Here is a 26,802-nt window from a genome sequence, read left to right on the forward strand (position 1 = left end):
ATATTTTTTTTATTCATACAGACGTGCAACTTATATCTTTCTGCATGGCTATATAGATGTTCAAGAATGTCCATTTTGTCCACAAACACATATGAGAAGGAAAGAGAGAACTGAGGAGGTGTCATCCTTCATGTAGAAAACCTGAGATCAAGATCCATCCACAACACTGTTTTCCTCAGTCTTATAACTACTTTCTACACTTTCTAAAGGTTTGGCTTTGGCATTAAACAGAAATGCTTGTGATGCACTGGCATCTTGTAATTTCAGTATGTTCCTTCTCTGGTAAGAAGTCATGATTTTTAATGTCTGTTTAGTTGTTGTGCCAAGAAAACATGCAGTAGTAAGCTTCTGGCTGTAGCTCAATATTTATGGACTCCTATTCTGCCAGAACACAAAAACCTGTGTTTCCCAAAATGTCAAAGAAAAAAATGAAGTGTTCAAGATGGCACTTAGCATGTAGTGGTTTTACCAGCAAAAAAAAAAAAAAAAAATCTGAACTGAACTGCACTCGCACTGAAAATGTGTTTAATATGAGACTTTATCAAGTTCTGGGGAAAAGTGAAGCAGAATCAGCTGAAATCAACTCCTTAATCATGGATGTGGTGCCTTTTTCATAACATTAAGCTCCCAATGTTGATTGGGCAATCACAGACAGCTTTGCACCAAGGACAGTTATTCTTGTTATAAATAATTAACTTAAAGCATCTCAGCACATTATTAAGAGGAAAAGAATGTCTGAACAAGCACTTGTTCTCTACTAAAAAAGTCAGCGATACCAGATGTCCCAGTCTGTTTTTAGTCTGTGGTGTGTTTCTAAAAGTCAGCTATCTCTATATTCACTGCTGTCTCTTGGTCCGTTTTTATCTTGTATTGTTTTTGTACAGAGGTCATAGACCCCATATCTGTGTAGATATGTCTGTTATAGCAGAAACAGTAAAGGTCTAATTAATCAAGTTGTGGAGAAATGGACTTATTTACAATCCCAGTAAGACTGATTGGAATCCTTAAATTCTAATAAAGCATCTTTAGACTATCATCAGAAATAAATGCAAACTTACCAATGGAAAGACTCCAGTTCCACCTGTTACCCTGCATTGGAATAAGCAGGTATAGCCAGTCTGAGAATGGATGGATGGATTTCAAATGTTACCAGTCAATCAGCAAAGACCTAGAAATCCCTGTTTGAAGGGAGAATTTTTACAGTCTTAAAACTTTTTAACTGTTTCCAAGAAGTGACACTCACAAAAGAAGTCGGAAGCTTGATGATATCTAAACATCTTGAGGTCAACTTGAAACTCTGGAGTGGTAGGCTCAGCCTTTTCCATGCACTGCATACTGAACCAAACGGAGTACCATGACTGAATGCCATGGAAAACACCTGACCTGTCACAAACAGGCACAAGTAAAATGAACAAAAATAGGAACCATTTGCTTCTGTAATATTGGAAGGGAAAAGGAAGCAGAAACAAAAGCCTTTGATAAAGCCTTGAGAAAGTTTTTATTAGGAGAAAAAGGAAAGCCCACAAGGACAAGTTTAAAGTTTTACTTACAATGGTGAGTAATGAGTACACTGGTTTCCTAGAGGTGAAGTCCAACAGAGGATGAGGCGAGCCTAAGATGGGAGGCAAGTGGTTAGATGGTTCACTGAGGGGAAACAAAGATGACGGTGTTAAACCTGGTGACAAAGAGTGTGACTTAGTCCAGAGAACTGCAGAGCAGGTTAACAAGCGATTCAGACAATAATTCAATACAGTAATGTTGGTGCCAGCGATGTTTAGTATATCAGAGAGCAAATAATCCTGACTTACAAGACTTGTCTTTGGTTAGGCAAGGAGGTAATGTCACAGCAGGCAGGCAAAGGTCATCAGCATGAAGGCAGAAGTCCAAAACAAATCCAAGGGGCAAGTATGAGGCAGAAGAACAAGGTCATACACTCTGGGGTGAAGATGCTGGATCGCTGGGGAAATGGTAGCAGACAATCTGGCACTGGAGGAGTGAAAAGAGGAGACTTAAAAACCATTAGAAACAGGTGAGCAGCATGAGTGCAATTGCCAGGCCCTGGTATACACAGTCAGGAGCCTGGCAAGCAAAGCTCCAATTAGATCATGACATTAAAAAAGTATTTTTTTAAGGTATCAGTTGTACTGGCAGGAATCTTGACTTTGGTGGAGAAAGTGAAACAGAGCCCAGCATGACAGCACAGAGTGATGACGTAATGAGCAGACTCTGAGACACAGCTTTACCCAGCATGCTTTGCCAGTAGCATTTCTGCAGTGCTCATAAATATTGAAATAATATGAAAAGAGAGAGAGAGGAGGCAGATTGGAGGAGTGGGCTTTATAAAGCTGCAAGAGAAATAAAAGCACTTAGGTAGGGAGAAACAGTGGCTCAAAGAGGAATGACAAGAAATGACTGAACATACCGTGTAGCTGAGAAAATGAAGTTCCTTTCATCCAGAAGTTGGATGCTGCTTTACTCTGTCATTTTAATACATTTTACTGTCTCTGCCCTCTTCTTGGTGCTGAAGGGAGAAATGCTCTTAACAGTAATGGAGTTGTAAAGAGAGAACTGGAAATTATGGAGAGGCAGGACGAGGTAGAGCTGCAAGCTAAAGATGAAAATGCATATATGTTACCTGAACAGAAATTTCTCCTGTTGTTCAAATGTTTCACAGAAAACACAGGATATGCATCTGTCACTTTAGATTAGAGATTAAACATGTACCATGAGAAAGTAAAGAAGAAGAATAGTAAATAATTTAGTTTATCATAGTTACCAGCATTTATTTTTAAGATTAGTGTTTAACTTTTTGCCTTTTTCTTGAGCAGTAAAAACAAATGGTAGAGTGGTGACCTACACTCACAAGCCATTAGAAACTGTGGGTATGTTAAAGTGTCCATAGCACCCTCATTCTCCATCAACTCGATAATTTCATAACACATGTTTATATAATAAAACATCATTGATGGACATATATTAGAATATCAGATACAAAGGCAACCATCATCAATAAAATAGTAGCTTATGGGTAGCATCCTAGGATAATTCCCTAAATACCAGTAATGGCTGTAGTGATGTTTTGCAATATTACCCATGTGCTTATGTACAAAATCTGTATATATTTGCACATTTTTGCTCCTTATCTGATTATATGTCCTTCTTAATTGCTTTTATATATTTGTGCATATGATAGCATCAACCATGCTCTCAGTGTCAGTATGCAACCTTTGTGTTTCTGTGATTGCGTGTCATGAGCATACATTTAGACAATAGTATAAAAATAAATAAATACATCTAAGGAAATTCATGCTTTGACTGCCATGGCCTGCAGAAGCAGTGGGCTGACAGGGGCTATAAATATTGCAGAAGCTCCGTTTTAGCACAGAGACAACAGGAAGATTCTCTTTTGGATGCATTTTGGGGAGAGAAGGACTTTTTTGTGCTGCAGAAGACATTTATCGTAACAAGTTATTTGTCTTTTATTCAGTCTTGAAATGTTATTCATTGTTAAGATGAAGACCAGATCAGCTGTTGATGAGTACCCTTTTGTTAAATGAAGCTTCGTTAGAATAATTTGGGCCAAATTCTGCTTTTAGCATTTGTTTAATAGATATTACAAAAATGCGTTGTTCTGTAGAATAGAATCAGAGTCCAGATATCCTTAATTGTCATAGTAATGAGTACAACAGAAATAAAATGCAAACCAGTAAATGCATAAAAAGCCATTGAAAACTAGCTAAAGAAGATAGTGTTAAAATATATGAAAACAACAGCCAAGCACACAGCCAGACAAAGTGTGTCAGCCAAATTGCATTTTCCCATATTACACCATGAGCATATATATTATATATTATATTTTGTTTTTTGTTTTTGTTTGTGTGTGTGTGTGTGTGTGTGTGTGTGTGTGTGTGTGTGTGTGTGTGTGTGTGTGTGTGTGTGTGTGTGTGTGTGTGTGTTTGTGTGTGTGTGTGTGATTATTATTATTGGGTAGAATCTGTTTCTGAATCTATTTGTCCTTATTTTGATGGACTTATATCTTCTACCGGATGGCAACAGTTCAAACAGGGAGTGACCAGGATGGGAAAGGGCTTTATTAATATTCTGAGCTTTTTTGAGGCAGTGGGATCTATGCAGTTCTTCCAGAGTGGGGAGAGGGCAGCCAATGATCTTCTGGGCCATTTTAATGACTCTCTGGGTCACTGTACACTTAGTTTACCACACACACACACATACAGTATGTCAATGTGCTAGCTATAGAACACCTATAAAAGGTCACCTGCAAAACTGAACTGTACTGAGAGAATATGATCTCCCATATCAAATGTTATCAGCGCTATCATCTCAGATGTTTCTTTCTTTTTATCTAAGCAAGCTCATGTTTGGCATAGCTAACCTTTTATTTAAAGATTGATGTCTTAAAGCATATTTTAATGTAATTCAGTCAACGGCTGTCAGGTGACTTTGCATGTTAGCTTACCTTGCATCTTGTTTATAAGTACTTAGTCATAACTAAATGATCTGTCTGTGTAGTCTGGGTGCTTCAGATATTAATACTATAGATGATATCTGTCTGACTGTATTACTATTATTAACTGATGATTGTTTGTTTTAATATCTTTGCAGTCATGCCCAACAAATCTCATGTTTTGCTTTCAGTCATATTTCCTGTATGTGTAGCCTCACACATGTGACTCCACTCCTGCTAAGGGATACATCTCTAAGTTATTTATTATTACTGTATAAATGCAGAAACTTGCATGTATTTTGCACTCATCTCATCTCATTTTCGGACACTCCTACCATCTATCCATCAGGACTGGGTCAGCTCCCAGACTGTAGACTATTGATTTTTTTCATTTTTAGTTCAGCTACTTCATCTTGCCAGTCATTGGCACTCTCTTCTCTTATTTCCTGGATAGGAATATGGAATTATGGTGCCACAATAATAAACTGACGCTACAAACCCAATTTGCATATCATTAAAAATAACTCTTTAATTTGCAAACAGTTTAATTAAGACACTTATCTTGTCAGATGATGTTATAAAGTCATTCAGAGTAACATAAAGAAATCATTTGCATTTTGCATTGCCCTTGAAATGAGATATATTACTCAAGGAAAATGGTCTTAAAAATTGTTTGGCAACTTTGTTAGACACTAACACAATACCCTACAAATAACTGACTTTACTTATTTGCTGAGTTTCATCTGATGTTCTTTTGTTTTTTCATTTATCAGCTTGTCTCTTACAGACAAATATCAGTTATAAAATTTGAAGGGAGTGATGGAAAATAGAGGAGTTCTGTTTCTATTTCAACTGCAGTATTTACAGTATCTGTATTGAACAAGACATTCTTAAATACTGTTTATTGATTGTCCTTCTACATAACCTCAGGCACCACCAGTTCTGATGAAAGCTGCTATCTTACAGGGGTTTTATATTTTGTGCTTCCAGTGGGGTGTGCATGATGTAAATTTCAGCACCGGAGGGTGCGTGCCAGGTTCTGTGCTGACAATTGTGCACAAGCGTACAAGGAAATTTGTTGTGACTTCTAGGACTTGTCCACTCACTTGATTTGTTGTAGAGCATACCAATCTGTGTGGATGTCAAACTACTGAAACTCAGGAAACAGGAACACAGATCTGGGGTGACCTCAGATGTCCATGTGGGCTTCCTCAACCTGCTGCAAATTGAGCATTGCAGCAGAGCTTCATCCTATTCAGACCAAAAAGGAACAATGACACCTCCAGATGTGGAGGTAGTTTCACTTTTATAAATTCACTAAATTATTTTATTAATGCTTAAAATTTTGTACAAAACCTAAATAGCTTAAAATATGTAAGGAGTATGGTTGACATATAGGATCTATGTAAATCAGTTTTTTGTTTGTTGTCATTTTGAAATGCAGCAGAAATTAAGGCTTGAGCTGTTTTTTTGTTGTTGTTTTTTTTGTTTGTTTTTCCGCTGTCAAACCCTGAGAATCATGTGTGCTATGACTATATGTTTGAATCTACCTTCCTCTATGGGACTCTGTACTGTATTTGTGTCTGCCCCTATTATATGCATGTGAGCGTGCTTGGGAATCTGTCTTCTGTGGTAGAAGTGGGTCTTTGCTAAAACCCATGAGGGTTCATTACTGTGATCCATCTCCCTCCCTGTTGGTGCCAACACTAACATACTGTGGCGTCAATGCAGCTATTTTTAACTTTAGGTTGCATGTGTGTTTGTGTGTTTAATGGTAATTTGTCATCATTTGTATTTTTCATCATTATGTGAATGATTTTCTTGTTCATTCTCTCAGTGACAAAGAGCTGCTATCAGTTGCTGTTCGCCAGTATTTTTCATCAAAGACCCAGAATTATCCTGCTTCAGCTCGGTCTCTACCAGCTATGCTACCAGCAAATTGTGAAGAGATGAACTGTTTATGTCTCCATGACTCACTTTGAAATAGAGTTTGGTTTGTGTTGAAATTATAAGTAAAATCTGTACAATATATGGGTTTCTTTTAGCATTAAAAAATGTTGAAAGTTAAACTCAGTAAACATGTATATTGAATAAAGTAACAGGTTGCAAAAGATGATGAGATGTTGAACTCTGGAAAGAAGTCTCAACATGAAGTGACACAAGAACTCGTTTCAAAATCAGAAGTGACAGAAGCTGTCATGACAGTAAGTCCCCATATTCAGCATTCTGCCAATGACTTCTGTCAGAGGAGCCCCTCAGAGCAAAAAATCCTCAAATTCATCCGGGACATAGAGTTTGTGATATTCAGTTTGAATGCCTGTATCTGGGGGGTGTACAGCTAGAAGCTAATATCCTCCTCTGGATGCTGTTGAAATTTTCAGTGCCATTATCTGACAGCAGCAATTATTGAATCCATCACATGCAGCAGATGTTAAATATAGACTTATGTATACATCTATCCATTTTCTATACCCGCTTAATCCAATTGAGGGTCACATGGGGCTGGAGTCAATCCCAGTTGTTAACAGGCGATAGGGTACCCCCTGGATAGGTCACAAGGTCATTACAGGGTCAATACAGTGATAAACAATCATGCCAGCTCGCATTCACTCTTAGTGTCAGTTTAGGATCATTATTCTACCTAAAGAAGGGAAGTCAGAATATCAAGAGAGAACATACAAACTCCACACAGAAAGATCACGGCCAAGATTTGAGAAGACAATGCTATTTAGCATATCACAACATTAGGCTACACCATCCTGATGCACCATGTAACCATCTTCTACTCCTAAACCTTCAACGCCAAATTTATCTTATTTGATATATCAGTTTATGAGATCTTTTATCCATGCACATTATCATATTCTGATGTATATAGTTTGACAGTAGCTGTATTGACGTTCAGCAGTCAAAAATCCTTGGAGTCATTTTCAAGATTTTTGCCTTCAGTGTTTATACAAATATTTGTAAAAAAAAATATGTCACATATAAAGTTCAAATAAGTTTATTTTTTCTTTTCTCCATTTCATAAGTCAGGCTCTACAGGCTTAATGACTCATTTATTATTTATTCTGTTCATTCCCTTTCTCACATTGATTGCATTGCTTGCAATAGAAACTATAAAGAGTATTTTCTAGCAAAGATACTTTTCTGTGTGGAGCAAATTTCCACATTTGCATGCTGTGGAACTTTTGCTGTTGTATTTTACGAGTTCTGTGTCTTGTCCAGATTTTATCAAGTCTTTATTTATTTATTTTTATTTATTTATTTTTGGCATAGAAGATGCTAGACTTTTTGGTGTTGTCTGTTTTTTGCTAAAATGTTTGGTTAGATTTCCATTTTCTGTGGGTTAAAAGGGAAATAACATCCTAATGTGTTTTGCAGTTAGTCATGGCAGGAAGTCTGAAACATAATTATAAAGTACAAAAGTACATGTTTGACAGTATATGTTTGTATGCATTATTATATTTATTTTAAGTATAAGACTTTTTCTTTTCTTTTTTTTTCATTTTTTAAGCAGATATGTTTACAAATTTTGAATAAAGTGTTTTTCCTTAATTTGTTACTCGAACAAATTTGAATTTCAAACACACTTAATCAATACATGCTGACATTGTTTCAATAAACAGTTACTTTATACAGTATATTGATGTACATGTACACTGTAAGGATTTTTGCACAAGGCTGATTCTTGTGAGTCCTTGGTCATTAACCATTTTTCTTGTAGTTTATTTATTTGTTGTTTGTTTGTTTGTCCTTTTTCTACTGTTGATAATTGTGTTGCAGTTCCAGCTGGACAGTACTGATTTGTCTATTTCTTCTCCATGTTCATTATTTCAGGGGTTATATGTTACTCTGCCTTGTTTAAATTAATGTCATGTACATGTGGCCTTTTCTGTTGTGTCTCTGCCATTATGTTTTTTGTCCTGTGTATTGTGTTTCAGTCTCATGTTGTTTATCCCTGACTTTTTTATCAGATCAGTACTGGGGGCCGCTTAAAGGTTTATTTCAAAGCTTCAGGATTATGGCTCTACGGTAGAAGAGTTTATAAGATGCTTGTATTAAATCCTTGCATCTGGCCATCAGCTCCAGAGGGGTTACTTGAATAATTGCAAAAATGTTATTTTAGGACTTTTTCTAAATGAGCAATAAATCTTATCTGTATTCTGATGATAGACTATATTAAGTTTTTCTGCTGCACACAGTAGAGGTTTCAAATAAAAATTTAATGAAATGTTATTCTAAACACTGACTTCTGGGACTGATTCACTGATTATTTTTCAGTTTTTGCAGAGTAAAGGGGTGAAATGTGGATTGTGGTGTGGATATGTTCATTTTACAAAGCATTTAAAATTCAGACTTACCAACAATGCTTTTCTCTTTATATGTGTTTTTGTTTCATGTTACTACTGAGCAAGTCAATATCTTTAAAATTCCAGAAGAAAATTATGTGGGTAGTTTGTCATTTTTAATTCATACCTTTAAATGTTACTACATCCTTTACACTGGACCTTTATTGGTACATTTATTCTTAAAATGATAGCTACAGAGCAGTTGGTTATACTCATTCACAGACTTTGAATTTGCTTAATATTCAGTTAACTTATTTTCTGTCTTCTTCAAAGGAAGTTCTTAATTACCAGAGCTGCTTGAGGTACTTTGGCTGAACCTAGGACACATTATGCCATTAGTTAGAGATATATAAGCATCAAATGTGAAAAATATGGTACAGTGTGCAAGTGAAAGAGAGTTTGATTCAGTTACAGGCAGATTAGAAGTTGAGAGCTTTTATACAGTGAATAGTGCAAAGAGAGGGGTATTGGTAATTTGATTACTTGGCATAACAGACAAGATGACTGCAAATAAAGCTTAAGAGCAGAGGAATGAAAGGATGGATGCAGGGAGCAGAGAGGCAGAGATGGGTGTAGAACAAGAAAGAAAATGGATTCCAGTCTGATAGCAACAGAAACACAAACTCACTTTTTTAGTTTCTGGAGGTTGGTTTGAATTTCTAATTTCCTGCACCTGTGATCACAGACCAGACCTCAATAAATACTTACCAACAAATGCATGTTGTACATGATGAATGCAAAAAGGAAGGAGGCTCGTGAGGCAGTGGTGTGGAGTCAGGTGGCAACTGTGATCAGTAAAATACTACATCTCATGAAAGCGGCATAACAAAGCGGGAGAGAAACATCAAAGTGGAATTTGAAAATGCGACATTTAAAATGGGTGTTGGCTGTACAATGAAAGAAATAACATAAATGTATTTAGCAGAGTACTTCAAAAGCTACAACATGAGCTTACATTATATTGTTTCTCATTTTTCTCAAATTACCACACATGGTTACGATAAATATATTAAGCTCCTATTGCACAAGTGTAATAACTTTTCTTTCTGGTTTCCCATTGGCTAAAAATAGATCATAAGAGACTGGTGAGGTGTCTGTCAGCTACATTATAAACAGTACCAACACTGTGGATTGTTAAGTGGGAAGGCTCTTATCACTGCCACTTCCTGTTTGAAGTCCTGTCTCTTAGTTCTTCCATGCAAAGTATTGTCTTCTGTAGCTCTTGTGTTCACAGAAAAGAAAGCAGAATCTGAATAATGGTGCTTTTCAGACTGTTGGGATGCATAAAAAAAGTAGAGCAGAAGAAAAAAGGATAATTATGACTGTCAGCTGGCCACTACATTTACAGTATGTTGTATTATTTTTTACTTGCAATGTGTAATAGAGCTGCCAGGATTGTGAAATTTCTTTAACTTCAGTACCTTTGTAAGGAGTTTGAGACGGAATTTCAGTCTGATAATTGAAATAATATTATTTTCATTAGATTACTTATATTAGCTGCTCATGCTTGTCTCTGCTGCTAAAAAAAAAACCTTTAAAATATTTACTTCTTCTGTTGCATTTGGTTTAAAATCATTTGTGGCGACAGTACTGTTGTGGTGTTGGTCTTAGATATACAGCTGGTGGCAGTGAATCATGTAAGAGGCCTACTAAACAGCACTGGCAATGGTAGTGTTTAAATACGCCACTAAATTTTGGCCTACTTTAGAAAACCATAATGAAATGTGATTTTTCTGTTAGTTTTACTTGCCTCCTGTTTTATTACAGGACAGCATTCATGCAACAGATGCAAAACTAGGACCATATATTTAAGATTTAACCCCAACCGATTGTAAGTGGCATGAAATTAGAAAAATACCGGTTGACAGTGTCTGAGGGGAATCATAACTGGTTCTCTGGTTCAGTAGTCTGTGATGTAACACCACTATACATGCTCTATTATAACTTCATAGGTATTTTCTAAACCTGCCACAGTTGTGTGATATAATTTTTATCAAATAATTCAGAATCTAGGCAGGTTATAATTGCAAAGGCAGATGTTGATACATTACAATTTTGGAGCCTTGAAAAGTAAGAAATTTTAGTTTTGCCTATTTCAGAAGTAGCCATCTGACAATGGAGCAAAGTGTTTTAAGTTCACACATTTAGCTATGAAACAGTTATGTTTTATGTGAGGCTAAGTTGAATGTTCATATGCATACGGATGGAACTTTCTGTACGTCTTTTCCATCCTTACATGCATCTTTCAGTCCATTTTGAGAGAGCTTGTAGATGCATACTTTGATGCAGCAAACAGAGCAGTACCTCCACAAGGGCAGTGTTAATCACTGTAGCTCATGTATGACCAGTAAAACAAAAAAGGAACAAGAAGTTGAAACGTATTCAGTGGCCACACAGACCATGGCCGTCTACTCCTCTGGCTCTTTTTAATCGCTTTTTCTAAGAATTACATTATCACAATCTCCTCCACCATCAAACTGTTTGCTATGAAACTGATGTTGGAACTTAGAAGCGAACTCTGAACTCTGCACTGCCCTCTAGTGGATGTGTTGCCTGACAACCATGTCAACAGAAAGGATGCATGGTATGTGGGCAATGATGCCTGATGTTTCAAACATACCAAGTTATGCACATAAAAATGCATAAATAAGGTTTCACACGCTGATTTATTTAAAGTAGGCTAAAGGCAAACAGCAACCAATTTCAACAAAGAGGACAAAGCACCAAAAACGATAAATAGCAATGGTGAAGACAGAAAAAAAAACACTGGACAACCTCTAGTATTTAGTGCTTGGTTTCAGTCTCCATGAAGCAAATCTTTGTCCTCTGTCTTCTCAACAGCAAAGAAAAGCTAAAATACCACAGCCCACAGCTTAGATTGCTCCACATTTTTCTGACAGTGCCCCCAAGTGGCAACAAAATGCTGCAACATGTAGATGTGCACTCACAAAGCCCCAACACAGTCTGAAAAAGTATTTTCAAAGCTGCTTTCTGGTGTGAGACTGCTTTGGTTTCATTGAGTTGAATGGAAATATGTTTTATGATTTTTCGATCATGATAATCATATCAAAGCTTCATTTACTAGTAAAACAGCAGATGGTTGCCTACAAATAAGTCTGTGTTGTCCTCAGAAAAGTCTTTACCAAAACTGATTCACAATATTTCATATCACTATAACTAAAAAAAAAAAAATGGTTCTTTCATTCACTTTCCACTACTTTTTCTGGAAGGTATTGCAAAACAGTTTTGTGCAGGTTGTTGAAAGAACAAAAAAGATAATCAAATTTCTCTGCTAGATAAAATTGAATGGAGTGTATATTTCTCAGGAAGAAAACCCTGCTTCCCCATCCATCAGCACACATGAGTCTTGAACCTTGAATAAAAGCTGTGAGAAAAGAGAAGTGTATGTCATTTGAAAAGGGCAAGCATATCTTTCAGCAATTCAGTATAATTAAACCACTTGGGAATAACAGCTCACATTGATTCATAATTTTACTTATGAAAGGGGTGGAAAGAGGGTAAAGAATACAGTACGGACTGCGTTGCCTCCTCTTCAGGGCATTGTAAACGTCTAATTCTCAGGTCAGTTGCACTACACTGTTGGCCAATGAATGAATTCAGAAGTGGGCGTACAAACACTGACAAACAAACCACAGGAGCTTTCCTGCCTGAGATCAGACAGACAGTGGAGCTTGCAGCAGAGTGTTCTATGAAAGCTTGCCAAACTTTTAGTGTGGGCAGAACCTGGCTGTAAGGAGTCTGACATTTTTTTTTTTTTTACAAATGGAGATGAAAACCAGTGAATGTACAGTAGCATCATATTTCTTGAATGCTGCCTTGTGACTTGCCTTAAAGCAGTTTTTATCACTATAATGGACTGATATTTGTAGTTTAACTGGGGCTTTTAGTGTAACATCTTGTAAACTTTTGGCTTTATTTGTATGGTTTTCATTTATTGATATTAGTAGAAAAAGTTTGTATGTTTAGAATGAATCGGTTTGTTGATTTGTACCAACAGGTCTCTCTTCTGTATTCATTGCAGGCCGATGCAGCCACCAGCTTTCTACGTGCAGCTCGTTCAGGCAACCTGGACAAGGCTCTGGATCACATCAAGAATGGAATTGATATCAACACCTCTAATCAAGTATGACAGTTTCAGCCATTTTACTAAAATGGCAATGCAGAAATCTGTCAGTGGGAGTTAAAATGATGCCACACACAGATTTCAATCAATGAAAGAGCAAATTAATTCATGAATCATGTCAAAATCAATTATGTTGTTTAATTAGTATTCACCGCACTTAACTAAAATAACAGCTTACACTTTGATACCTAAAATTAGCTCTAAATTGCACTAAAGGAAAAAAACTTTTTCTGCTTTTTACAATCAGAAAAAAACACATCTTTAATATCTTTCTGCCAGTCATATTCAATTTTTAATCTATGCCTGCTGCTGATATTATAACTTGACATATAACAAGTCAAGGAAGGGACTGAAGCAATAAAACACTCCAGACCTTTTGAAAGTAAAAGAGCACTGTTGAACTCCAGCGGATATTAGCTTCAGGCCAAGGCACAAACACTTTTTGGCTAAAGCTGTTAATGCTTCCCTTGAGAAATTAATACAGTTCTTTTCCAGAGAGAAAAGTGAAGCGTTTTGATTGGTAACGTTTGTCCTTTTTTATTTGTAATTCTCCACATAGACAAAACCACGTTCAAGTTGTGTTTTGTATGTAATTCATTAGAATAATTGACTAAAATATCCCAGTTATGTTTCATTCATTTCATATTATCCTTTTTGGTTAACTCTCAGTTGGCTATCCACCACATTGGTCTTGATCGGTGAATTACAGCTCCAATGGATGTGCAACATATGTCTTTCCGAAAGGTTCTCCTAGCTCCATAAAGATCTGCATCCAGACACAAAGAAGTCTGTTGGTTCCAAATTTCTTCTTGTTTATAATGATGAAGGCTGGTACTGATTTTGTCTTTTATTCCTGCTCAGCATACTGCTGTAACACAATCCTGCCTCATAGGTTTACAGACAGCATTTCTGACTTCATGAAGTGGTTTTCCCTTCCACACACCATCAACAGTGAGATTTTAAAGAAAGCTTTATTCTTGTTTAAATGCCTTTAATGAAAGCAATAAAGCACAAGTGAAGTCTCAAGCACTGAGGGAAGTGGAATGCAAAAGCTGAAAGTGCCTTATTGTTAACTTCATAGCCTGAGTCATATTTTGGCCAAATTATGACATTTGCCTAATTCTACTCACCTAACACTGCTGGTATACTGTGCATCATTATTTCTGAAAACCTTGACCTGGGCAATTATACTAAGAGACTAAAATTATGTAAATTGGATACTTAGGACATGTTTTTCGCATAATACATAAAAGTGAGCTGCTTTGGTTCTCCATTTTGGAGCATCTTTTTGTAGGATAATCAGAAAAATACAGAAACAATTCAGTCTATGTCCCGACCATGAGACCATACTATAGTAGGACCACGATGGATAAAATATTATTGAAAATTATAAGTGAAGAAGTTACAGTAATTAATCTGCATCTGATCTGCTGTACAAAGATCTTCATAACAAGCTGTGCAAATGCCTCAATCTACTGGATGATTTACCACCTTTATCTGAAAAGCAAACTCTCAAAAGAGTTATTTAATTGGATATAGAAAAAAGTACTTTTTCCAACAGTGCAGAGTATTTTTCCTTATCACACTATGGGAAAATAAATAGCTGCTCCTTTGAAATAAAGGTCATAATTATTAAATAATCTAAAAGCAGAATGGGATTTAATTTAATTCCTCTGTGAAGTCTATTAGGCTACAGATGAATCCACAGTCTACTGTAAATTTACATGATTCTCAATGGAGTCATGTTTTGCAGAATCAGCAAAGTATGTGAAAGATTTAAAAGAAAATTAAACATTTAAAACTCTTAGACCCTTTATTCACTGTCTTTGTGTTAAGTAGTGTACATGAATAATTGATTATATTGGATTTTAGTTCCCTAAATCACCAGCCGTCTGTTATGTTACACCTTTTTGCATCAAAATTCTACAAATTAGGCTGAATGCATCTTTATTAGTATTCTGCTATATTTAAGATGCTTGTAAAGTAATAGTATGGTACCCACTGAGTAACTGAAGTCTGAGTATTAGAAATGAACATACAACACTCCCCATCTGTGTTGCTTTGCTGATGCAAGAGAGAAGATGAAATCCAAGGAATGGACTCCAGCTCTCACTCAGCCAAGCATAACATACAGCAGTTGATCAGAACCTCCCTGGCATCACAAATCAATGCAGAAGGCATCCTGTAGCGTCAGCTGTCAGTCTGTCAGGTAAATGTAATGAAGCAGAGTATTTCTGCGTCAATATCCAAAGTGCGAAACATGAAAGAAACCCAAAATAAACAGTGGGTGAATAAAAACAAGGACGTGAACTTGCTTCGTAAACGTGACTCGTGTGTCATGTTTGTCAGTTCTGTGACTTTCCATCACCTCCCCTCCGGCCACAACATGAGGACCTTGTCATTTGTTAATAAGTTAACAGTCCACAGTGATATTTGCTGTGCTTGCTTTGCTGAGGGCGTCTAATATTTTTTAGGTCAGTGCGTTAAGTCAACAATGTCATATAATACCCAACGCAAATCATCGAGAAGCCAGACTTTGACTAAACTGATGGTATTTGGCAACTTGGTAAGAAGAACAGGTTGCAGCAGAATCCCTGACTGAGCTGACACAAGGGCAGATGTGTTATTTTATTTGTGATTTATGTAATTCACACCAACAACATGTTCTCGATTTACACAGAAACCTTATGCTGTTGTTAGTTATCTTTCCCTCTTCTGATCCCCACTTATTTTTATTCAGGCATCTACAGTAACCACTTTCCACTGCTGTGCTTTAATCTTTGTGATTGTGTAAATTTAGTACATATAAAGCCTAAATGTGTTTGCAGGCAAGGATGGGTACAAGAGCACCCGCTGTATATTAAAAAAAAACAACCAAACAAATGTGGCCTTACTATGTATCTGCTTCAGTCACATGTGTATACCTTTAAGAGAGTGTGTGAATGTCAGTGATACACTGTGTTTCCCATTACTGTGCGCCTGCTGTTAGAGAGAGTGCTACCCACTTTGAAATGAGTGACACTGCAGCATGATGAGAAGTCTGCAAAACAGAATGGATCACTGGGACTCCTTGTGGCCAGATCGGTTACAGCATCCAGGCTGCAGCTGGAATGTTTCTAATTCAGTGTATAGCTAGACTCCCACAAGGACACAATGTAGAAAACCTCACTAATCCAACCCTCTTCATGCTCATCAGGTATTTCACAAGCGTCCGCCTGTGCTCTTTCATGTTCCATATAGCTTAAGAAAATGGAGGCATGTTGCAATGGTCTCAGAAGCATGACTCTTCTCTTGGTGAAGAGGATTCTAGTGGCTTTTCTAAAATATAATGACATGCTTTTATGCCAAGAGTTGTGGATAAGACACCTAATGATCAAAGAAATTGCTATGACTTATTTATTTATTGAGTTAACAGCAATCTTTTTCATGTGTTTTCCCAGTGTAATGTGTTCTCTGTTTTAAATTTCAGAACGGCCTCAACGGTTTACATTTGGCCTCTAAAGAAGGTCATGTCAAAATGGTCCTGGAGTTGCTACATGCTGGCATTGAACTGGAAGCAACCACAAAGGTAATCTGCTCTCTTTCCACCAGCATATATCCCAGAAACCTTTAACCACAAAAAGTGATGTACCTTTCATATTTAAAAAAATAATAATAATAACAAGAAATGTGTGTGCAATGCTTCTATAAATTATTTTGTACTTGACTTGTATTGCTTTGCAGTTTTACCCTCTTTCAGTACTTTAATTAATTCAAGATGTTAATGTCATTGTGATACCTGTACTCTGTATTTATGGAGGAGGTATTCAATACGACTCCTGAGAAGTAAATGAGCTAAACGCCTTCTTACGTTTCTGTCTTGCATAGAGATATTTTGGTGTTGAGCTGTAAGTGTGAAGATCTAGGCCATTAGGCTGCCATAATTGTCCTCTCATTTCCTTTAATTTCCTTTTTTTCTGTGACCTCTAGAAAGGGAACACAGCTCTCCATATCGCAGCGCTGGCAGGGCAGGAGAAAGTGGTGGCTGAGCTTGTCAACTATGGTGCCAACGTTAATGCCCAGTCACATGTGAGTCTCCATAAGCTCTGACTAAGTGAAAACTGTTTGAACAAGAGTGTGTTTGCATTAGTGTGAGCTCATAGGTAAATTTTTTTGTGTGTTTCTAATACAAATGTGACACAGCTGCTTGAAGTTTTCTCTACCTTATAAGTATACAAGATTCCAGTCTCTAATGTACAGTAAATGCAAAACACTTCTTAAGAGTGTGTGTTTGTTTTCTCACATCTTATCTGGTCATACAAATTGAGGTCCATGTGGGAGTCTGTTTTCTCATACTGCATATGCAACTGTTCATACTGTATATATGCCCTTATAGAAAGGCTTCAGTCCGCTCTATATGGCAGCACAAGAGAACCATCTAGAGGTGGTCAAGTTCCTGCTCGAGAATGGTGCCAATCAGAGTCTCCCAACTGAGGTAAGTCTTTTCTAACCCAGTCTTTAATATTTTATTTTGTCTGAGTTTTTCCAAAAAATACTACAGTGTTTCTTCCAATGTTAGGGAATGTGCTGTTAGAAACTCATTTCTTTAACTAATTTACAGATAGCAAAAGTGAGTTTAACAAAGTACACAAATCTACTGAAATCAGAGGGATGGGTATGAGTTAAGTTTTCTAGTTTTGTATTTTATCTGGTTAGATAATCTTATTTGCTTGACATATAAATACTATTTGCACCTCCCAAAACTGTCATTTTGCCAGTTGAAATACTGAGTAACATTAATGGCAGCAATTCTCTAAAGGACGCAAAGTCCATTTTGAGCTGTCCATCTACTATTGGCTAATTTGTGACAAATTTATTATCGACATTTCTTTCTTGAAAGAATTAAAAGGGCAGGCTGTGATTTTGCAAAAGAGATTAAATAGGCAAGAAGAAATGACATCTCTGACTGCAACCACTCCAAGGAAACATTTTTACATGATCACAATGTGTTCTTTGCTTAGTCTACTTCATCTATAATCCTTTATTATGTCGGCCTCCTGTTCTTATTTTTATTCTGTTCTTGCTTGCCATTGATGCCATTCAAAATTCAGTATTTTGATTGTGAAAGCTCAAATGCCTTACCATTCAAAAACTGTAAACCTTTCTCAGATGATAGTGCCACAACAATAGTTCCCTACTTTTTAAGGGTAAAAAGGGTACTTAGAAAGAAAAAAAGTTACCTGTTTTTTTTTTTCTAACCCACAAGAGCACAGACTTTTGTCTGCTGCATGTTTTGTTATTTTTTTAATGTATCATCATGACAAATAAGAAAAAAATGGTCATTGTTGAGAAATTGATGCCCTAATTACTTCTTCTTCTCTATACTTTCTGTTTTTACCACTATGTCTTCTCCATTAGGATGGTTTCACACCCCTTGCAGTGGCCCTCCAGCAGGGCCATGAAAACGTGGTGGCACTGCTCATCAACTATGGTACGAAGGGCAAGGTCCGCCTCCCCGCGTTGCACATCGCCGCACGCAATGACGACACACGCACCGCCGCAGTCCTCCTGCAGAATGACCCTAACCCTGACGTACTTAGCAAGGTATACTGAGACTAGATTTACTAGCATAATGGTTTACTTCATGCAGAAAAATGCAAAATGCAAAATGCAGAAAATAGTAGAAAAGTTTGTGTACAATCATGATTATCAAAGTAAACACGTAGTTAATAAACTGTGCAATCTGTGTCTGACTCTTAATGTTTGATGGTGCATTTTGCCTTTTCCCTGCAGACTGGTTTCACACCTCTCCATATTGCAGCTCACTATGAAAATATGAGTGTAGCACAGCTGCTGCTGAACAGAGGAGCCAATGTAAACTTCACCCCCAAGGTCAGTTCTTCTGCGCTGAGTGAATAAGATGTTAGAGGACAGTGATTTATTTATTTATTTCTGTGCTTATGCATACTTTATATAAGCAGGAGTATACATATATATATATATATATATATATATATATATATATATATATATATATATATATATATATACATTTTTTTTTTCTTTGGGGGGGGGTTGATAGAAGAGCTGATTTATTGCTTCTGTTCTTCTAGAATGGCATCACACCCCTTCATATAGCCTCAAGAAGGGGCAATGTGATGATGGTCAGACTACTGCTGGACAGAGGAGCACAGATAGATGCCAGAACTAAGGTACCGTATAAGAGTATGACATCATTTAGTGGTGCTCTGTGCAAAGCTGGATTGGGGCTTTATATCCGATACATGCCGAATACCTACTATTTACTAACACTAGTAGTTCCTCGCTGTTGTACAAATTGATATATCAAATGCTGTTTAACTACTTTCCACTCTACTGTCTCTTTTTCTTTCTTTTTTTTATCCATATCTTTTTTAGGACGAGCTGACTCCTCTCCACTGTGCAGCCAGGAATGGTCATGTCCGCATTATTGAAATCCTGCTGGAACATGGTGCTCCCATCCAGGCTAAAACCAAGGTAGAGGGACTCACTAAGCTGGTACTATGCTCTATCACCTCTATGCAAACACTGATCAATGAGGTTTCCTGAGTTCTGACCCTGACATCCTTAATGGATCCCATGACAGTGACCAGTTAGTCAGTGAATGGTAGCTAGTTCTCAGCTTGCATTAAACTTGAAACGCTCATTCACCCCAGGTAAATTGAATCAAATCAAAATGTTATAGTCACAAGCTTCATCAGCTACATCACAGTGTGTCTGTGCAGCAGAAATTCTCACTGCAAGATTATATGCAAGTAATTTTAGCACAATGTATTGAGTGTCCCCACTCTGGACTCACTTTTCTTGACCTTCTGCCTCATATAACATGATACATAGACAGTATTTTTTTTTTTTTTTCTTTTAAAACAGTGCAATTCATCTCCATATCACGTCCTCTGTCTTTCTTTACTGGTCCATATATTCATTTTCTGCTTCTTTACCCACCTTTTCTGTTGTTTAGTCTGATCTTGTTAATTTTCCCATAGAACGGTCTGTCCCCAATCCACATGGCAGCTCAGGGGGATCACATGGACTGTGTCCGACAGCTACTGCAATACAACGCTGAGATTGACGATATTACACTGGATCATCTAACCCCGCTTCATGTAGCAGCCCACTGTGGTCACCATCGCATGGCCAAAGTTTTACTGGACAAAGGAGCAAAAGCCAATGCTCGTGCTCTGGTGAGGATCTCTTTTTTGTTAGATTACATTTTCAACTTTTTTTTTTGCAATGAGAAAAGAAATACATGGCATTTAGCTTTGCCTCATCTTCTTTAGATGCTGAGAGTTCAACAAACCCTTTTATTAACTATAGTTTCTGTTCATGTTCATCACAAAGCTTCAGAACTAGCTGTAAACTTTGTTTCTCTCATTACCCAGAATGGCTTCACACCTCTTCACATTGCTTGCAAGAAGAACCACATGCGCTCCATGGACCTGCTGCTAAAGCACTCGGCTTCATTAGAAGCTGTCACAGAGGTGAGATGATGTGACCACAGTGGAAAAAGTCTGTATGTAGAATAAAGAAAAAAAATCACACTGAGATGGAAGTTTCCACCCAGGAGGAACTCATAAAGTATACTTTTTCTTTGCATTTTTTTTACATTTGAGATGCAGCATGTGTAGAAAATGTGGCTACATTTTAATATAGTAAAACTTTTTTTCCTATCAGATGTCATTGTCTATATCAAGGGTTTAAAACTAAATTTTAATTTTGTAAAATAAAACATAACAATATTTTTTTCATTTGCTGGCCAAACACCATAATAAACATGATTCACTAAGCAATGTAGCGAATGATCTGTTTCCTTCTTTGTAAGGCTTTGATTGTGAGTTTTAGTGACTGTTTGTCTGTTTGTGTGTTTAGTCTGGTCTCACTCCTCTTCATGTAGCAGCATTTATGGGCCATCTTAACATAGTGAAGAACCTGCTCCAAAGAGGGGCTTCACCCAATGCTTCCAATGTGGTGAGAACCACTTTTCTGTCCTAAAAGCGATAATTAATAGATTGTTTCAATTAATAAGTTGAAAAGCCAGTTTATTTAGTATACATTTATTTAATAAATTTATCAAACAATTTTTCTGAAGCTGTTAATTAGTTAAGATTAAATTAGTAAATAGTAAAGGTTGTGAGTAGTTTATTAGTTTTTTTGTTTTTGTTTTTTTGTTTGATTTGTTTTGTTTGTTTTTTGTTTTTTTTTAGAAATTGAAACTGTTTAGCAACTTTTCATTATGAATAAGCTAATAGAAAAAAATCTGATTTACATGTATATAGTTGAGGTACTGTTACATGCTTTAAGTTATTGACTGTCTGGATGTTTCTTCATCAGAAAGTGGAGACTCCTCTCCATATGGCCTCCAGAGCAGGGCACTGTGAAGTCGCTCAGTTCCTTCTACAGAATGCAGCACAAGTGGACGCCAAGGCTAAAGTATGAGTCATGAAGTTTTACCACTGTCATTATGCAAAACACATGTTGTTTTCACGCATTTTAGCTTAAGGTCAAATTTATTCATAAAGCACATTTAGAAAAACCTGAATCAGATGTATTGTGTAAAATGGATATGCAATAGATAAGAATAAAGGGACAATAAATAAGAATAAAAGCTCAACATGAAAGAAAAAATTTAGAAGTCATTCTCTCTTCACCAAGAAGAAGTTGTAGGTCTTAAATAGTGATTTGTATACTGTATGTCTGTAGTCTGAGAAGTGCATAGACTTGGGGCATCTGCATACGTTCAAGTGCCTCCATGCTTCAGTCTGTATCTCAGAACATCCAAGAGAATCTAACCATTTAGTTAAATGTTTCTTAACAGAGTGTGGATATTAAATAAGATGTTCCCAGTCCATTTGAAACTTTAACAGTAAGCAAAGTTAGTAGGAACAAAGTTTAATTTGACAGCTGCACAGATCTGTTGATTCGAGAGCACTGTGACTATATGGAGCCAAACGGTCAGCAGAATTGTTTAACTGATCATATTTTCCAAACCAAATAATATCAGTCTTATTTTTCATAGCGGTTTTAAGGTCACTGACAATTCAATAAAAACTGCAGCAGGTTTCTGCAAATAAACCTAGAGATTATCTGCAAAGCAATGAAAAGAAACATCACATTGTCGAGAAATAAGACCCCCAAAGCAACACATATAATGAAAACAGGATTAGACCCAAAATGGATGCACCCAAGAAATGAGAGGCACTGCAGAATAGAGGCACTGCTCCAACTCCTCTCTATCAGGTAGGACTTAAAAAGTCAAAGCTGTACCATAGATGCCAACAAACAAAATCAAAGTTGTGAAAACAAAATGTTATTATCCATCAAAACAAAAGGCTGTCGACAAGTCTAATAGTTCCCAACCTGCTGATCACAGAAATTACATAAAGTCTACATTAAGCTCATAATAAATATATCAGTGTCATATTTGTCCAGGCTCCTAATTATTTGGGTTATTTGATTTGAAACTTATTTCTGTCCCCCCTCAGGATGACCAGACGCCCCTACACTGTGCGGCTCGTATGGGCCACAAGGAGCTCGTCAAGTTGCTTCTGGAGCACAAGGCTAACCCTGACTCCGCTACAACTGCAGGTCACACACCCTTACACATCGCTGCACGTGAGGGACATGCCCACACCATTCGAATACTGCTGGATGCTGGAGCACAACAAGTCAAGATGACAAAGGCAGAGTAGACTATAAAATTACATCGTTTTTGTTTTTTGGTTGTTTTTTTTTTGGTTTCTGTTTTCAGTTTATGTACTGTACTTGTAGCAAATAATTGTGTTTTTCTTCTTTCTTTTGAGCAGAAAGGTTTTACACCCCTTCATGTAGCTTCTAAATATGGAAAAGTGGATGTGGCAGAGCTCCTTCTGGAAAGAGGAGCCAACCCTAATGCAGCAGGGAAGGTGAGTCATTGTGTGTGTCTATACTCACAAGACTGTGAGGAGCAGTTCAGCCTAAAAGCTTGACCTCATGGAGTTAATTTCAGTTGATTTATAGATGGTCATAGTGCAGTATGTGTCTCATATATACATGTTTCTATGTGGTTTTGTACATACGTGGGTGTATATATGTTCATATGTATGTGTGTGGTTAACAGAACGGTCTGACACCCCTTCATGTGGCCGTCCATCACAACAACCTGGATGTTGTTAAACTCCTGGTCAGCAAAGGAGGATCTGCACACAGCACTGCCCGAGTAAGATGCTCACATATGCGTGTGGACATACTCACACAGTCAGGCCGACACAACATACCAAACCGATCGCTGACAAATGAGTGTTACACACAGCTGTTTTTGTTGTAGCAAGTGCTCTCACACAACAGCTTTTTAAGTTGCATGAGTAAATAAGAGGAGCAATGTCCATGCTGCATTTTGTCTGTACATCCTTCTTTCTTCTCTACAGAATGGTTACACTCCTCTGCATATAGCGGCCAAGCAGAACCAGATGGAGGTGGCAAGCTGTCTGCTTCAGAATGGGGCATCGCCGAACGCTGAATCCCTCCAAGGCATCACGCCCCTACACCTGGCTTCACAGGAAGGAAGACCAGACATAGTGGCCCTGCTCATCGCCAAACAGGCTAACGTAAATCTAGGAAACAAGGTATACTGGAATAGATGTGAAGATTACATTCCCATAGAGATTAATTGTATATATTGACCAGAAGCATGATTATGACATTATTGGACTATGTACCCTTCAAACAGCAGAATAAGTAGTGTTTTCCAAGCAAGAAACGCATTACATAAGATGACTGGTTTAATTAGAGGTCAAAGTTTTAGATAGTACAAAGATGATTTAAAAGCAAGAAGATTTTCTTGTTCTGCTCATTTGGGACATCTAGTGGCTTGGAAGGAGACTCAGATTGGGGGTTTCATGTCACTAGAACATCGACCTAAGCTGACAATAGATCCCCCAGGTCTGAAAAAGAAGGAAGGGTTTGAAGGGGACAGTAAAGGGGAGGAATACTGGATGAATGGACAAGAAAGAAGTATTAGCAAGGTTGGAATGAGATAAATGGATAAAGATTGGACAGAGTAGGGAACATGGATGGATGGATGGACGGACGGACAGGCAGACGGACGGACGGACGGACGGACAGGCGGACAGATGGACGGACGGATGGATGGACAAGAACACATCATGAATGAATAAACAGGGATGGATCGAAGTATGGATGGTAGGAGAGAGGGACAAATGATGGATGAATAAGATGGGGAGGAGGATCAAAGACAACATTACAGGATGGATAAATAAATAAGGATGAAAGTATAGATGGATTATCAGAAGATTAGCCACAGCAGCCCAGAAAACCTGAGTTTGGCAGGATTTTCTGCAATTCCTCTTGTGAGTAGCAGAAAGTATTTCTCTTTTTAATTCAAATTTAAAGGAATTTTCATTTTTCATGGTTGTTTTTTTTCTCTCTCTCTCTTTCAGAATGGACTGACGCCTCTGCATCTTGTAGCTCAGGAAGGTCATGTGGGCATCGCTGACACACTGGTCAAACAGGGGGCATCTGTTTACGCTGCATCACGGGTAAGTCACATGTCCTCCACTGGTTTACAGGATAACAAAGAAAGGTATATTTTGTATAAGTTAAAATTTGAGATTGACTTTCACTTTCCAGATAAAAACACAGTCCTATTCTATACCTCTTTGGCTATTTGATAGTCAAAAAAGTCAGAATCTTCTACCAAATGATCATTAAACCAACAGAAGTCCAGTGAAAAGCCAGATGGAAGTGTTTCATTTCTCTTTTCACATGCAGAAAATATCATATTTATTGTATTTGCTGTGTCATTTAAAAACTGCATGTAAAGCATTTTAAATTAATGCCTAAATAATGTCAGTTTTAATGACACGTGTTTACATTTTGCTTCCTTTTTAAACCTATGTTTGTATGGGTTTACAAATGTTTACACAAGAATAAAATCTCTTTCACCTTCTCAGATGGGCTACACACCCCTTCATGTGGCCTGTCACTATGGCAACATCAAGATGGTGAAGTTCCTTCTGCAGCAGCAGGCTCATGTGAATGCAAAGACGAGGGTAAAATTCCTCATAATTTTTTTTCTTTCTTTTAAACTCTGCTCTTTCCGCTCTTCTTTTGTCTGACTATGCATCCTGTCTTGTTGTTGTTCCTCTAGATGGGCTACACCCCTCTGCACCAGGCAGCTCAACAGGGCCACACAGATATCGTCACCCTATTGCTGAAACATGGAGCGCAGCCCAATGAAATAACTTCAGTGAGACATCTATGTCCCTCTTTCTGGGTTCCATAGCTGCTAAATATTTAGTGCAGTGTGGATGAGTAAATATCAAATGAAACACAACTAATTGGCTTTTTTAATAAGACTTGTTGCTTGTCTGTTCATCACGTGCTAAAGACAAAATATACCTTTGAATTTACATTTAAATTGAATCATAGTTGCAATTTGCATTCAGCTCTGCATCCATCTACATGTCCATTATTCTTGCTGGAATTACTCATGAGCTCCTCACTGCATATGTATGACATACATAAATCACAAGATTTACTATAAATTTGGATCTCAAATTATGCCTGTTACGTATTTATGCTTACAAAGATAATATTTCTTTCTAAAGTTTTTAATAGTTTCTCATTCTTGGTATTTCATCAGAGCATTGATGAGCTTTATTCAGTTTTAAAAATGTCTGTTCTATACAGCTGGTTTTGCATATTGCATATTACCACCTTTGCTTTTTACTGCCTAAAAAAAAGCAGAAACACTAGATAAACTGTGCTGTCATTTTATTAAAATGTAAAACATCTACAAGAGTATTTTTGGTAATGTTTCTCACATTGCTCTGCATAGAATGGGACATCTCCCCTGGGCATTGCTAAGCGCCTGGGTTACATCTCTGTCATTGATGTGCTGAAGCTGGTTACCGAGGAGTCTGTTTCCACGGTGAGCAATGCATCCCGCATGGTTCATGCGCATACATGATGAACAAAGCTTCGACACATGATAACTTTGATGTTGAGTCAGATCAGTCACGCTCTGCTCCCTCACCTGCTTGCAAATTAATTCATCCTATTCTTTCTTTTCTTTTCTTGCTGTTGTCTGTCTCTGCCTTCCCTCCTTACATCTAATCTCCCTCTGCTTCTTTGCAGATCACAACAGAAAAACATCGAATGAGCTTTCCTGAGACAGTGGATGAGATTCTGGATGTTTCGGAAGATGAAGGTAGGGTACATGATTTGATTGGATTAAACCGATCACCTGCAAAGCTTTGAGCATTCATTTTCAGCTCTGTTGTTTCTAGACGAAGACTGCATGGGAAAGTACACTGACATACCAAACCATGTGTTTAAATGCTTATATTTAAGACTGTTTATAACACCCTTTTTTTATTTGTTTTGTAGGGGTTGCCCAGCTAACGTTAGGTAGGATTGTCTGTATCTCTGCCTTGTCCGGTCCAGTCGCTAGTAAACTTGTGCCTTCATTGCAATTTCACTCTCTCATTTTTTCTGTGTGTCACTAATTGTCTTTTTAATCAGTTCTATTCTGAAGTCCAGCCCTGTTTGCTGTTCTCTATTTTTATCTTCACTGTCTTATCTTTGTGCTCTTCTCCTTTGCCTCTTGTTCAGAAATTTGTAGAGAAAAAAAATCTCTGTCGCTGTTTTTCATCAGCATGTAGTCACAACATTTTCTTTTTACTAGTGTTCGATTCATATATGTCTGTGGGCTTCTTATTGACAGATTTCCAATTTTGTCTGCATATAAAACAAAAGTGGCTCCCTCCCAATTCAGCACTGCTGTTCTTCCTACATGCTACAGCCTAATTGATCCATTAGTAGAT

General features: G+C 37.3%; 1 protein-coding gene across 1 annotated transcript in view; it reads left to right on the top strand.

Annotated features, from left to right (window-relative positions):
* Positions 1 to 26,802, top strand: part of ank1b (ankyrin 1, erythrocytic b) — a 72,673-nt gene that overhangs the window by 15,871 nt on the left and 30,000 nt on the right. The window contains exons 2-23 of the mRNA XM_041969862.1: positions 12,860 to 12,961; positions 16,431 to 16,529; positions 16,931 to 17,029; positions 17,337 to 17,435; positions 18,359 to 18,544; positions 18,734 to 18,832; positions 19,054 to 19,152; positions 19,358 to 19,456; positions 19,966 to 20,163; positions 20,362 to 20,460; positions 20,849 to 20,947; positions 21,311 to 21,409; positions 22,462 to 22,659; positions 22,783 to 22,881; positions 23,076 to 23,174; positions 23,383 to 23,580; positions 24,415 to 24,513; positions 24,928 to 25,026; positions 25,125 to 25,223; positions 25,815 to 25,907; positions 26,114 to 26,186; positions 26,366 to 26,386. Coding sequence (XP_041825796.1) covers positions 12,860 to 12,961; positions 16,431 to 16,529; positions 16,931 to 17,029; positions 17,337 to 17,435; positions 18,359 to 18,544; positions 18,734 to 18,832; positions 19,054 to 19,152; positions 19,358 to 19,456; positions 19,966 to 20,163; positions 20,362 to 20,460; positions 20,849 to 20,947; positions 21,311 to 21,409; positions 22,462 to 22,659; positions 22,783 to 22,881; positions 23,076 to 23,174; positions 23,383 to 23,580; positions 24,415 to 24,513; positions 24,928 to 25,026; positions 25,125 to 25,223; positions 25,815 to 25,907; positions 26,114 to 26,186; positions 26,366 to 26,386 — 2,455 coding nt within the window. The remainder of the gene's footprint in view (positions 1 to 12,859; positions 12,962 to 16,430; positions 16,530 to 16,930; positions 17,030 to 17,336; positions 17,436 to 18,358; positions 18,545 to 18,733; positions 18,833 to 19,053; positions 19,153 to 19,357; positions 19,457 to 19,965; positions 20,164 to 20,361; positions 20,461 to 20,848; positions 20,948 to 21,310; positions 21,410 to 22,461; positions 22,660 to 22,782; positions 22,882 to 23,075; positions 23,175 to 23,382; positions 23,581 to 24,414; positions 24,514 to 24,927; positions 25,027 to 25,124; positions 25,224 to 25,814; positions 25,908 to 26,113; positions 26,187 to 26,365; positions 26,387 to 26,802) is intronic.

Source organism: Melanotaenia boesemani, chromosome 19, assembly GCF_017639745.1.
Source record: "Melanotaenia boesemani isolate fMelBoe1 chromosome 19, fMelBoe1.pri, whole genome shotgun sequence".
NCBI classification, from domain to species: domain Eukaryota; kingdom Metazoa; phylum Chordata; class Actinopteri; order Atheriniformes; family Melanotaeniidae; genus Melanotaenia; species Melanotaenia boesemani.